The sequence below is a fragment of the Crocuta crocuta genome, unplaced genomic scaffold (genome assembly GCF_008692635.1).
Source record: "Crocuta crocuta isolate KB4526 unplaced genomic scaffold, BGI_CrCroc_1.0 scaffold129, whole genome shotgun sequence".
In the NCBI taxonomy this organism is placed as follows: Eukaryota; Metazoa; Chordata; class Mammalia; order Carnivora; family Hyaenidae; genus Crocuta; species Crocuta crocuta.
The window spans coordinates 6,584,417-6,596,850 of NW_027551571.1; the positions used below are offsets into that span (position 1 = coordinate 6,584,417).

The following is a 12,434-nucleotide window of genomic DNA, read 5'->3' on the forward strand; positions in this document are numbered from 1 at the left end:
CCTAGCGGGGGGGGGGGCTGCTACCAGCCCGGATAAGACTTCTGTGAGAATCAGAAAGAGCTCATAAAATGGCAAGGTAGCCCTTCCTCTATAGAATACTTCCACAGAAAAGAGAACAAAATCACAAAAAGACGATTTAGAAGTCAAACCCCTAATTCCGCGGAAAGCCAAATGCAAAATAATTCCATGTATTGCCTGGTCTATAGAAACCTAGTTTCAAACTGAAACCACACAGAACCAAGCCACAACACAGAAACAACTCAAGAAAGCAGGAGATTACCTGAGAAACTCGTTAATGCCTTGCTCGCTGAAAGATCCTTTCAGAAGAGCAAATTTCATCTTGCGGGCATTAATGGCCGCCATGGCAGGATACCCAAACCCTCCAATCCCCAGCGCCGTTTCAAGTTCAGACTGGGCTCCAGCTTCTGTCCACAGCCACCTAGAAAAACAGGCTTTAGGGTCAAGATCCCTTTCAAAATAGTTAGAATCTAATTAGCAGATATCAAGAAAAACAAAGACTACACTCCCAATAGTTTTATGGAATGAAACGGGTGTAAGAACAGAAATAAAAGACAAAAATAGGGTAGTCTAGATGTGCTCTTAACGACACTTCCTGTTTTATGTTCCCTAAACTCTACCTCCAGAAGTCTCCCAGATCTGTACATAGTTTTCCTTCCGGCCTCCAAAACACTGTCCACTACACCTGAGGAGTTTTCTGTCCCTCTCTTTTGAGAGAGAGAGAGAGAGAGAGAGACAGAGTGTGAGTTGGGGAGGGGCAGAGAGAGAGAGAGGCAGAGAGAGAGAGAGAGAGAGAGAGAGAGAGAGAGAGAGAGAGAGAGAGAGAGAATCGGAAGCAGGCTCCAGGTCCTGAGAAGTCAGCACAGAGCCCCAAAGTGGGACTGGAACTCCTTAACTGTGAGACATGACCTGACCCGAAGTTGGACGTTTGACTGAGTCACCCAGGCACCCCATGTTAATTCTTTTTTAAAATACATGGTAGAAATCTCTAGTCAAACAGTCTCGGCCTGAAGATTTTGAGGGTGGGATATTTTTAATAACAAATTTTATTTTATTTTTTAATGTTTGTTTATTTTTGAGAAAGAGACAGAGCATGAGCGGGGGAGGGGCAGAGAGAGAGGGAGACACAGAATCTGAAGCAGGATCCAGGCTCTGAGCTGTCAGCACAGAGCCCAACGCGGGGCTCCAACCCACAGACCATGAGATCATGACCTGAGCTGAAGTCAGATGCTTAATGGACTGAGGTGCCCTGAACCAGATACTTTCAAGAGTGCTCTGCTCTGCTCTCCAAATCGTACGGAGAAAGTAAGTTCAGTAACTTACCCCCACATTTTCTTTTTGTATTTGTCTGCCAACTTAAGGAGAACTTCTAAATAAGAATTTCTGCCAGCAGCTCCTGATTTAAACAGACAAAAGTTTTAAAGGTAAAAATTAAAGAACCCGGAACACCCCTCAGCTGCGAGCATGCTCAGGGCAGGCCGCCCGGGCAGCACGGAGAAGGGCGCGCTCGCCGTACCGGTGTCGAGAATGTGGGGCAGCACCGCCACGACGCACAGCTGGTGCTCCTCGCAGCTCCTCCTGGCGACGTCCTCGTTGACGATCTGTGGGCCCAGAACACAAGGGGTGGTCGGAAGCCACTGACACAAACAAAACCCAGAGGGAAGCCTGACAGCCTGCTCTCGGCCTCATCACATTCGATGAAGAGCAAAGCCCTTCAAGACGGAGCAACGTGCCCTGACGCCCGGGTCTGTCCCCGGGCCCGTCCCCAGTGCTGGCGCGGCAGCTGCCGACGTGCACGGTCTCCGAAGGCAGACGGCCTCGGCGGAGCCTGGCCCTGACCATCACCTAGTTAGACAGGCAGACGTGTGTTCTGTATTTACAGGAACTTGAGGCTCTCCATGCCTCTGCCTCCTCACGTGCAATGAGAAAAAAGCAGTATTTACGTCTAGGCATTCACGTGAGGACTGAAAGGGGAAAATACACGTAAAAGGAGCAGAGTGATGCGGTCACACTGTCACACGGCCGCGTGCCCCGCACACAGCAGCTGTGGCTTAGAGAACGGTGAGAGAGTGGCCGGACGCATTCTGTTTTTACAGTTTGGCGCACTTGTACTCAGTGTAATGATTTCAGTATTAAAATTATGAAAAGCACCAGTTTATCAGACAGGTTTTCCCCACTGGCAAGTATAATAACGCTCTAAAGAGAGCACTTTAAAAGAGAAGGGAAAAGTCCATCTGAAAGGACCGAAGGGGTGTCATCACTGTGTTAGCGCCTCCACCATCAGACCCGGGACGTTTGGATCCCGGGTGCGCGAAGCGGCTCACCTCCAGCAGCTCAGGAGGCGGGGCGTTGTCAGAAAACAAGTCCAGGGCCCGGGAGACGATGTCAGATCGCGTCCGCCCCCCATTGTAATCCACAGGGGACTCCCCCTTCTGAAATATCTTGATTGTAGGAAATCCCCTAATCTATTAAAAGAGACAAGAGCACAAAATCAAATGAACATTTAATAAGAAATAAGATGATACTTTATGGGCTCTAAGGCTGCATTACAGGTAACTGAACAGAACACTATTCCGAGCCCGCATCAGTGATCAGGGATGATACAGGTCTGCTAATCAGGCAGTTTTAACAGCCTGCCTCCTGGGCTTCGCCAAGTCTAGTCAAACCTCACATACGTACTTAACACGACATATCTGCTCTAGAACAAACTGACCAACTTCAAAAGCCCTACTAGTGGCTTGTAAGGGCCTGAGCAAGCTGAAGATTCACACGCAGCACCCAGCGGAAGTAGTGACATAGAAGGACCAAAAAAAAAAAAGAGATAGTCCTGAGTTCAAGACTTGTTAGTTTTAACAATGAAGTAATTTAGTTTCATTACAAAAGGGCCAACCGTCTGCCCTCCTGCCGCCCAGGGAAGCCCAGATATGGGAACAGCCAAAGACACGGTGCCTTCCGCACAGACGCCCGCCGTCTGGACGCACTCACCCCGTACCGGCCGGCCAGGACCTGGTTCACCGTGGCGTCCACAGCTGCCAGCTTCACTTTGCCTTTGGTTTGCTCCTTCACCTCCGTGGCTGCAGCGGCCCATTCTGGCTCGAGACTATGGAAAAACATTTGCACTTTAAATGCGCGTTTTAACTCTCAGCACCAACACTTTAGCCGACATGCATTTCTGCCCAACCCGATTACACTGCACTCGGAAACCACAGGGCGTAGCTTCACTTACAGTGCGATGCTGTCCTTTCACATCCACTTCCCAGGTCTCTGTCACCCCTCCCCAACGCGGGACGCCAGGTCCCTATTAACCTTTGAAGCTATGACAGAAGAAACTCGGCACCGAGGCCAGTGTTTCACATTCACTCCGCGTCAGTCTTCCCAGAGGGCTTGGGGATCACGTACTGTCTGGGTCGGCTTCTCCAGAGCGAGCCAGGTGAGCACATCCAAAGCACTGGGACTCAAAGTACTTGGTAAAAAGCCCTTACTTTTTGCAGTGTCCACACCAAGGAGCATAAAATTCAACCATCCAAACGTCTTCACTATCAAGGACATTCTTATCGAAGCTGTCGTCCGTCAGCTCAATTACATCCTTCTTACTCGAACTTTCACTTCTACCCTGTCGCATGTGACACGAAACATTAAATTACACTTGGCCAGAAAGAACACTATTCGTGTTCTAAATAGATATATACAATAATCTCTTCCACACTTAGCGGAGTTTGGAGTTTTTGTTTCTAGTGAAAACTATTTTACTCCAATTGGGGTCATTCTTTAATATTACTTTGACTTGTCAATCACGGTTTACTTTCAATTATGAGCACCTTCAGTATAAGCCATGAACGTACCTGAATTCTCTCACCTGCTCTTTTGTTAAGAGAACCCTCCACATGGCTCCCCCCCAAAACTACTACTCTAATTCCGACTGGGCACAGCTGCTCGTTTATCCCAGGATGTTAAACGTGCCCACAGTTACCACCTTTCCACAGAAAAGTCTCTACCATTCAAGAGAGTTAAAACTAACATTTAGTTCTTTATCTTCAAAGAACTTCCCTGAGTACTAAACCTAAGAAGCAGTCAGTTTCCTTACGCTGCTTTCTGAGGCCTGGGCCCACAGCCAAGTGCACAGAATCTTGGGGTAAATTCTACATCTGTATAGAGAAACTACTTTTACTGGTCTCTGTAAGGATGAAGGGCTATTTTACCTTTATGTGTAAGCATTTTATGCCTTTTCATAAGAACATTTGGTTAAACCTCACATTTCATTATGTGGGCATCCAAAATCCCAATCCATGGAACAGGAATTTCTTTCTCTTCTTTCCTGTCCACTGAGATTGAATTCTCCAGAATTTCAAGCTGATTGCCAGACATAGGCCAAGAGGTCGTTCAAACTTCATCTCTTGTTGCCCCAAGCTGACCTTGTCTCTCCCTCCCCACTTGGGAGCTACAAAAGCCAAGGGTCCCAGAGCCTGGCTTCTCTGTCTGAGGCGCATTCTCTGTCTACAGCCTGAACTCTTCCCCTTCAGTGCTGGGCAGAGGAGGCCCATCTTGTGGCCTGCTTCTTGGCCTGCAGAGGTGGGCAAGATGCTCTGGGACTAGTGACTGCTGAGGAGGCCCATGAACAGGCTGGGTGGCTGATTCCATCTGGCATCAGCTGATGCAACCTTGTAATATTTTTTAACTGCAAGTTCACTTATTTAAAACATTAGTAGTAACTAAAAACAAAAACAAAAGCTCTATCCTCTACGGAGAGTCCACCCTGTGGTGTCAAAATCATCACACACACTCAAGGCTGACATCACAGAGCCTTACTTGTTTTCCAGAACCATATCCACCACTCCGCCCCCCAAGGCGATCCTTCACGAGCTGGCGCAGAGCACTGAGAGCAGCATCTACAATGGCTTCGCCGGTTCTGCCCCCTACAGAAGACAAAGGACAGCCACGTGAGCAGGCGGTGGGGATTGTGCGCCTATACGTCACAACCTAAGGATGTGGCCCTTTACACATCTGTCAGCTTTAGCTGATATCTGAACAGACCCAACAACATGGGTATTTAACACGGAGTCAAGTTCTCCCCCCAATACGTGTCGCACTAGACTTTTCTCTTGGGAACCAAATCCTCTCCTTCAGTTTTAGGTTATTAAACACAAATGTCCTGTTCACCTAATACCATCTGCAAAGGAGAGTAATTCACAATGTTTACTGAACGTGTAACATGCACGCAGATGAGTAAGAAGCCTATTATCTAGTTAAAAAAGTAAGGGGCACCTCTAAATCTGAATTACTAATTGAGGAAAATAGAAGAAATGCTCTACTTATTTTTGAGAGAGAAAAAGAGACAGACAAACAAAGCGTGAGCAGGGGACAGGCTGAGAGGGAGACACAGAATCCAAAGCAGGTTCCAGGCTCCGAGCTGTCAGCACAGAGCCCGACGCAGGGCCCAAACTCCTAGATGGCGAAACAATGACCAGAGCCAAAGTCGGATGCTGAACCAACTACGCCACCCAGGCGCCCCAGAGGAAACTATTTCTATGATGAAGAGCAGAAAAAACTGTGGGAAATGTAGGATATGAAAGGTCTGAAGCAGGTCTGAAGCCGAGTAACTGGAAAGTAATCCAGGCCTTACAAAACTGTGTATTTTGGGCTTTTTTAGGTTCTTTAGCTGAATCCACTCCTAAGCTAAGAAATCTAAGAAATAACAAACCCTGTACTGAAACTCAATGACAAGAGCCTTTGGAGGTTTCACCAAAAACTATATACTCGAGAAAAGGTCAAGGGGCTATTAACTGACTCAGAAATGTATGAATAATATGGGCCACGAAGCTGTCTCTAGAATTCAAAGGCAAAGCTCTAATAAAATCTCTCTAGAAAAATCCACATACTTTTTAAATAGTTTCTTATCAAACTGCCAAGGAAGAGAGAAAAACATCTGGGAACACTTTCCGACCTGATATTACAAAGAAGACAGAATACAGCAACACTCAGAACACGCTCGGATCGTGTGGGGCCACAGCCCTGGCTGACACCACCACGTGTGTGTCCCTTCCCAATACAGAAGGGCAAGGGCTCCTCCCTCCGCACCAGGGCCCTTCAACCAGTCTCCTCGGAAATGTCCCAAATCAAGACACGTAGTGGGAGGGCGCCTGGGGGACTCAGTCGGCTGAGTGTCCGACTCCTGATTCTGGCTCAGGTCATGATCTCACTGTTTGTGGAAATGAGCCAGCGAGGGGCCTTGCCTGGGATTCTCTCTCTCTCTCTGCCCCCTCCCCACTCGCACACACCCTCTCTCCCTCTCAAAATAAAGAAAACAAACGTACTAGGAAAAGAGAGGGCTTTCACACGCTAGACCAAGAGGTGGCAAACTGTCTGTAAAGGGCTGAACAGTAACGACTCTCAGCTGTGCAAGCCACCCTGTCTGTCACAGCTGCTCAGCTCTGCCACTTCGGTGCGACAGCAGCTACACACGGTATGCAAATAGGTGTGACTGTTTTGAAAAATTTTATTTACAAAAACAAACAGGCCCTTGCTCCTATTTTTTACCTGCTTGCTCAAATTAACATTCCAACCAGGGGAACAGAGTAGTTAGGAAAAGTCCTTACCCTGATAATCTTCTGGTCTGTTTTTGTTGGATCCAAAAATCTTAATGGTGGGGAATCCCTGAACACCATATTGACCTCCTAGGGACTGGTGTTTATCTGCATCCACAGCACCAACTTTTACAATGTCCTGTGAAAATATAAAAGTATTACCGACTTTTCCTTTCCACTGGAGCAGATTCCACGGAAAGCCATCCTCTGACTCATGTAGACTCCAAGATAATAAAGGGCAAGGTTAGGTTTACAAACAGGAGCAATGAGGCCTGTAGCCCCGGAAGTCATGCCTGCACGGGACAACGGGGGAAGCGCGCGGAACTCCGCAGCACCAAGAATTAAAGCGACTAGGACGACTTAGGTCATTAATCTGGAAAACGGAATTAGTAAAAATAGACAACGTAAAAATTACACGTATATTATCTCCCTGCTCCCTGCATGATTTCGGCCCTAGAACAAAACTTTTGAGCTTCAATATGTAAATTAACTTCCTGTGGTACATGAAGCCCAGGTGCCTTCTTACTTATTATACGCACACAGGCAAGAGGGGGCCTCTCAGAAACTTACTTTTAGCGCAGTTGCTGCTTTCTTCCATTCTGGTGTTAACCTCTGGCAGTGACCACACCTTTTAAAAGATGAAAGCACAAATAAGGCAACGGTTAAAATCTCTGACCCCCAATTCAGAACTACTCCCCCAACACTCTACTGAGCACGGGGTGGGTGCCTGCAGGAAGTACATGCGCCAATAAAACATGATCAGTGATGGGAGGGAACTCGCCATTTTAGGACTTTACTATCATTCTTTTTCATATACTAATTTTAAAAGTTTCCAAGCTACTATTTAACATTTATCCAATTTTGAGAGACAGAGACAGAGCACAAGTGAGGGTGGGGCAGACAGAGAAAGGGAGACACAGAATCCGAAGCAGGCTCTGAGTTGTCAGCACAGAGACCGATGCAGGGCTCGAACTCACAAACCATGAGATCATGACCTCAGCTGAAGCTGGACGCTTAACTGACTGAGCCACTTAGGAGCCCCCCCAAGCTACTGTTTAATTAAATTATAGTTAAAGAGTTTAAACAAACTATCATTTGTAACTCTATCCCTGCATAGGAACTTCAGTATTTATCTGGTCAAGTGTGGGGGCACCTGAGTGGCTCAGTCAGTTAAGCGTCTGACTCTTGGGTTTCGGTTCAGGTCATAGTCTCACGGTTCGTGGGTTCAAGCCTCGCATCAGGCTCTGTGTTGATGGTATAGAGCCTGCTTGGGATTCTGTCCCCGTCGCTCTGCCCTTCCCCTGCTTGCTCTCTCTCTCTCTCTCAAAAATAAATATTATCTGGTCAAGCATGTCTCAATGTGTGGTCTGAGTTGTAAGAAGAGGCACAATGCAGATTCTTGGGCCGCGTGAAATCCGAACACCTGCAGAAGGGGTTCACGAACTCACACTTTAATAAGTTCAACCAGTGATTCCTAAGCCCATTAAGGTTTGATATCAAGACTCAATCTCAGTGCTCTTGGCTTCCACAGCAGTATGTGGGTTAAAGCTGTAGACATAACCCCAAACCTGTACACCTAGCAAGCTGAGAAGTACTTGACACCACAGGTGGTGATAAAAGGGCAAGAGCGAGCAAGCGAGATCAGAAATGAATCTTTTAGGTAACAGTGATTGAAATAAATCATTGTGAAACTTAACACATACAGACAGTGCTTTTAAAAGTTACATATACAAAAATCTGTTACATTTATACCATTTACCGAGGTTGTGGACAACGGTATACTGTTCGTTTTCAATACTGAATAACATCCACTGAATGAAGGGATCACAGCTCTTTATCCATAGGTGGTTAGTTGTTGTTGTTTTAACAAAGTCAAGTGTCCTAATTCAGTTTTTAAGAACCTAATGAGCAAATAAATGCCAGGGCCACGAGGAGCCCTTCATACGGATTTCATTCCATCAGCACACCACGGAAGACAGGCCTTGCTAGTTTCATCTTTCGGATGAGGAGACAGGGGCCGAGAGTTAAGAAACTACCAGTGTCACATGTCATCTGGTGACAGAGCTGCTGGCTACGTCTTTGTGGCTCCAGGTCCCACATTCTCCATCCCTATATATTGCAGTGGCCCCTTCCACAGGAGCCTAAGCTCAATCCAACTCTAAAGGTCAGCATCTTCTGAGAAATGTCCTGTGACGCTGGTTTACATACTTACACAACATAGCTTTTGCAGTTCAGGGGAGCCACTCAGAAGTCTGGGAGTCAAAATTTTACAGGACTTTGTGCCTCCTTAATTGCAGTTTATTCTATGAAAGGACTCCTAGCGGAGACTGTCAGAGCACACACACTCCCTTCGGTTTCAATATTAAGCATAGCTAAGACGGACGGAAATGCCACGTGAGTCTAGGTACAGCACACCTCTGCACTCCCGCCCCCCAGGCTGCCGCATACACATTCAGGGGCTCTGGAACTGTGGGTGGGGGTAAAAACACCTCTATTTCACTGACTTCTTTTTTTTTTTTTCTTTTGAGAGAGAGAGAGAGCGCGCGCGAGAGCGAGCCTGGGAGGGGCAGAGGAAGAAAGAGAGATTCTTAAACAGGCTCTGCGCTCAACATGGAGTCCAACACGGGCTCTATCCCATGACCCCGGGATCAAGACCCGACCTGAAATCGAGAATCGGACACTCAACCAGACTGACCCAGGCGCCCCCATTTCACTAACTTATAACTGAAATGCACTTTCCTTCAATTACAGACATTAACAACACACCATTCGTACTTGTGACTTTGTCAGAAATGAAAACTCAGCCACTTTCAGATCGCTACTACAGTTTAACCTCATTTATGTCCATCGCTATTTCAGAACCGTGGTGTCTAGGTGTTACACCTGCGGCTGGACCTTGGCATTTATTTACTGTCCCAGTAAAAGAGGACCACATAATCACAGCAAAATTTGTTGTAGTATTTTGTGAATGCTATTTTAATATTTTACGTTTCCTTCGTGATCCTATATGCTCTACTCTGTAGATAGAAACGGAAAACCTTTATTCTGGACAGAATTCAAAGCCTTCACCAAGCTGCCAAGTCCGAGCACAAGAAAAGGTTAATCTCTTACCCAATATGCTAGGAGGCCCACGTGCCACGTAACGAGGACAATGAACTACGGGATCCAGATCCGGTCTTCTCAATTACGCTGTTTGATTCAATTTTGGAATGAGATATATCCTCTCACATCAAAGCTTCCCAAAACAATATAAATTACTCACGCCATAGGGGCGCCTGGGTGGCTCCGTCAGTTACGGGTCCGACTTCGGCTCAGATCATGATCTCACCACTCGTGTTTGAGCCCCACATCGGGCTCTGTGCTGACAGCTCAGAGCCTGGAGCCTGCTTTGGATTCTGTGTCTCCCCTCTCTCTCTCTCTGCCCCTCCCCTACTCGCACTCTCTCTTTCAAAAATGAATAAATGTCAAAAAATTTTTTTTAAAAATTTAAAAAGTAAATTACTCATGCCATAAATGATTATAAAAAAGCAAACTTGCAAAAACTGCATACAGAGGCACTCAGCAGTATAAACAGTTCGTACAATTACAATCTGTACATTTACTAATACAAATGAACAAATCCATACAGAATTTTCATTTGGGTCTAACAAACAAAAAACAAAGGGAAGCTTTTGTAAAAAAATGATAAAGGCATTAGGATGAACAGTATTCACAAGGTGGTAACATGAATTTTTAAGCAGAGGGTTTTACCTTCATTTGCTACACTCAACATTAAGTGAAACAGTCCACGAGGACCAGTCTGGAATTTCCAAAACTCAGTTTCATGGTCTTGCAGAGAAAATAATTAAAGCAACAAAAGGAAACCTCTCATCAGGCATACTCTAAGTGCAGCCAGTCGGGTAAGAAGAATTTGTAACAACTTCATTCACTGCCCCCTACGTGAGCTTAGGGGACAGAGCTCGCATCTGAAAGGACGTTCTGGACCTCAGATCACCACCCAGTTTGCCTGCAGACACAGCCGGCTGGGGCTCAGGCTCCCCAGGCCTCAGCGTGCCCGCGGGCCGGCCGGTTTACAGAAGCCACAGCCTCGCGTGCATTTTGCAGTTTCCATTACTCTGCCTCTACACTCCTCTTTGCTGGGTTTTTGTTTTGTTTGCATTATACCTTTAACTACGTAGACAATTAGTGCAATACTGTATTTTGACTATATATGTGATTGTGCACCATTAATTTCAATGACGATGCTGTCTTTACTCCACAAGGGTTTTTCCCAGCAACGCAGGTAAGGCAAGAGAGGAATTTTTAAATTAAGCTAGGTTTTTAAAATTACATATTTCTGGAAGCCGCTCTCTTCAAGAAACAGAATGGAACCAATCAGTAGTGTTTCCCTTTCCCGCGCCCGATATTCTTTCAGCATAAAGGAGTTTCCCTTCCATCCAGACCCTACTTATCTCATTACAGAGATACAGCTTCTTAAAATTATAAGAATTTTAATTTTTAAAAATTTTCTTTCTTCTTTCTTGAAACAATTAACTACTTACTTCAACCATCCCCTTCCCCCAATAGACTCAATTTCCATGGCCTGTAACAGACGATACTTCATGGAATCTCCCAGTTCCCTCTCTCCATCTTTTAAACAAGCAGTACACTAGATACACTAGCTGACTGGACAGAATCACATTTTTACATAATATTCTTAATTTTATAAAGTACCATAAATAATCCACAAGTGCTGTATACTCACCACGGAGCATAGAACTCTACAAGCCACAAACTATCACTCTGAATAACTTCTCGGTTGAAATTTGATGGAGTTAATTCAATTACATCGTCACCGGAGGAATAGAGACCATCCACTGCTAGGAAGAAGATACAGCTGATCAGACCTGCAGACAAAAAGCGTACCATTAACCAAAGGATCCACGCTCTGGCAGGAGACTCAGGCAACTGGAGTCCTCTTCAATTGTGCCAAAGGTCCTTCACTCAGGTGGACGACCCGGGTCGGGCCCTTTCCAGCCCCCAGTGCCCCTGCCCCTGGCTGCTGCGGCGGCCCCTAGAATTTCACCCCCACTGGGGCTGCGCAGAGCAAGCAGGAAAAGAGTCCACGCACTCATCTCATGATCCACCAACGGAAAAAGATTTCTTACTCAGGTGCTTTTTATGTACTGACATTTTCATTCTTTACAATCACCCTGTGAAGTAACACTATTAGTACCATTGGGAGACACCGAAAAATTGGGAGGCTACCCTGTGAACCCGAGCGATCCGCATGGCCTTTAGTTTTTGTATTATTCAGTTGCAATATTAGCACACTATCTTTTTTTTTAATGTCTGTTTTTGAGCGAGAGAGCGCATGGCCAGGGGAGGGGCAGAGAGAGAAGGGAACAGAGGATCTGAAGCGGGCTCCACAATGACAGCAGTGAGCCCGACGTGGGGCTTGAACTCACGAACCAGAAGACCATGGCGCGAACTAAGTCAGACGCCCAACCGCCAGGCTCCCCAGTACAGTATCCTTATTAAATTTCCTCTGAAGGAAAAAGTAATTATTTGTCTCATCTACTGAACTGGGACTCTATCAAGGGCAATAACTGTTTTTATAAATATTTTTACTTCTACTCACACTGTTTATGGCTGTCACCAGACACTTGCAATGCTGCTGGGTGAGCTTACAAAGAATTTTCATCTAAATGTTACAGAACAAGGATAGAGGGATAACGCCTTATTAATAGCATAGCTAGGCCACACTGTGGACCAGATGCCTTTGTGGTGGCTACTCTAGGAACTTAAAACAGAATTGTTAACAAATATACAGGAAAACAAGTTCCGAATGGACTT

General features: G+C 46.0%; 1 protein-coding gene across 1 annotated transcript in view; it reads right to left on the reverse strand.

The window, feature by feature from the left end:
• Window positions 1-11,507, reverse strand: part of PDIA6 (protein disulfide isomerase family A member 6) — a 17,057-nt gene extending 5,550 nt beyond the window's left edge. Inside the window, exons 1-10 of the mRNA XM_077751005.1 lie at window positions 11,344-11,507; window positions 7,170-7,227; window positions 6,612-6,738; window positions 4,825-4,931; window positions 3,501-3,631; window positions 3,004-3,118; window positions 2,343-2,483; window positions 1,535-1,619; window positions 1,342-1,414; window positions 281-439 (exon numbers count right to left, since the gene is read on the reverse strand). Coding sequence (XP_077607131.1) covers window positions 281-439; window positions 1,342-1,414; window positions 1,535-1,619; window positions 2,343-2,483; window positions 3,004-3,118; window positions 3,501-3,631; window positions 4,825-4,931; window positions 6,612-6,738; window positions 7,170-7,227; window positions 11,344-11,507 — 1,160 coding nt within the window. The remainder of the gene's footprint in view (window positions 1-280; window positions 440-1,341; window positions 1,415-1,534; window positions 1,620-2,342; window positions 2,484-3,003; window positions 3,119-3,500; window positions 3,632-4,824; window positions 4,932-6,611; window positions 6,739-7,169; window positions 7,228-11,343) is intronic.
• Window positions 11,508-12,434: the final 927 nt, after the last annotated feature.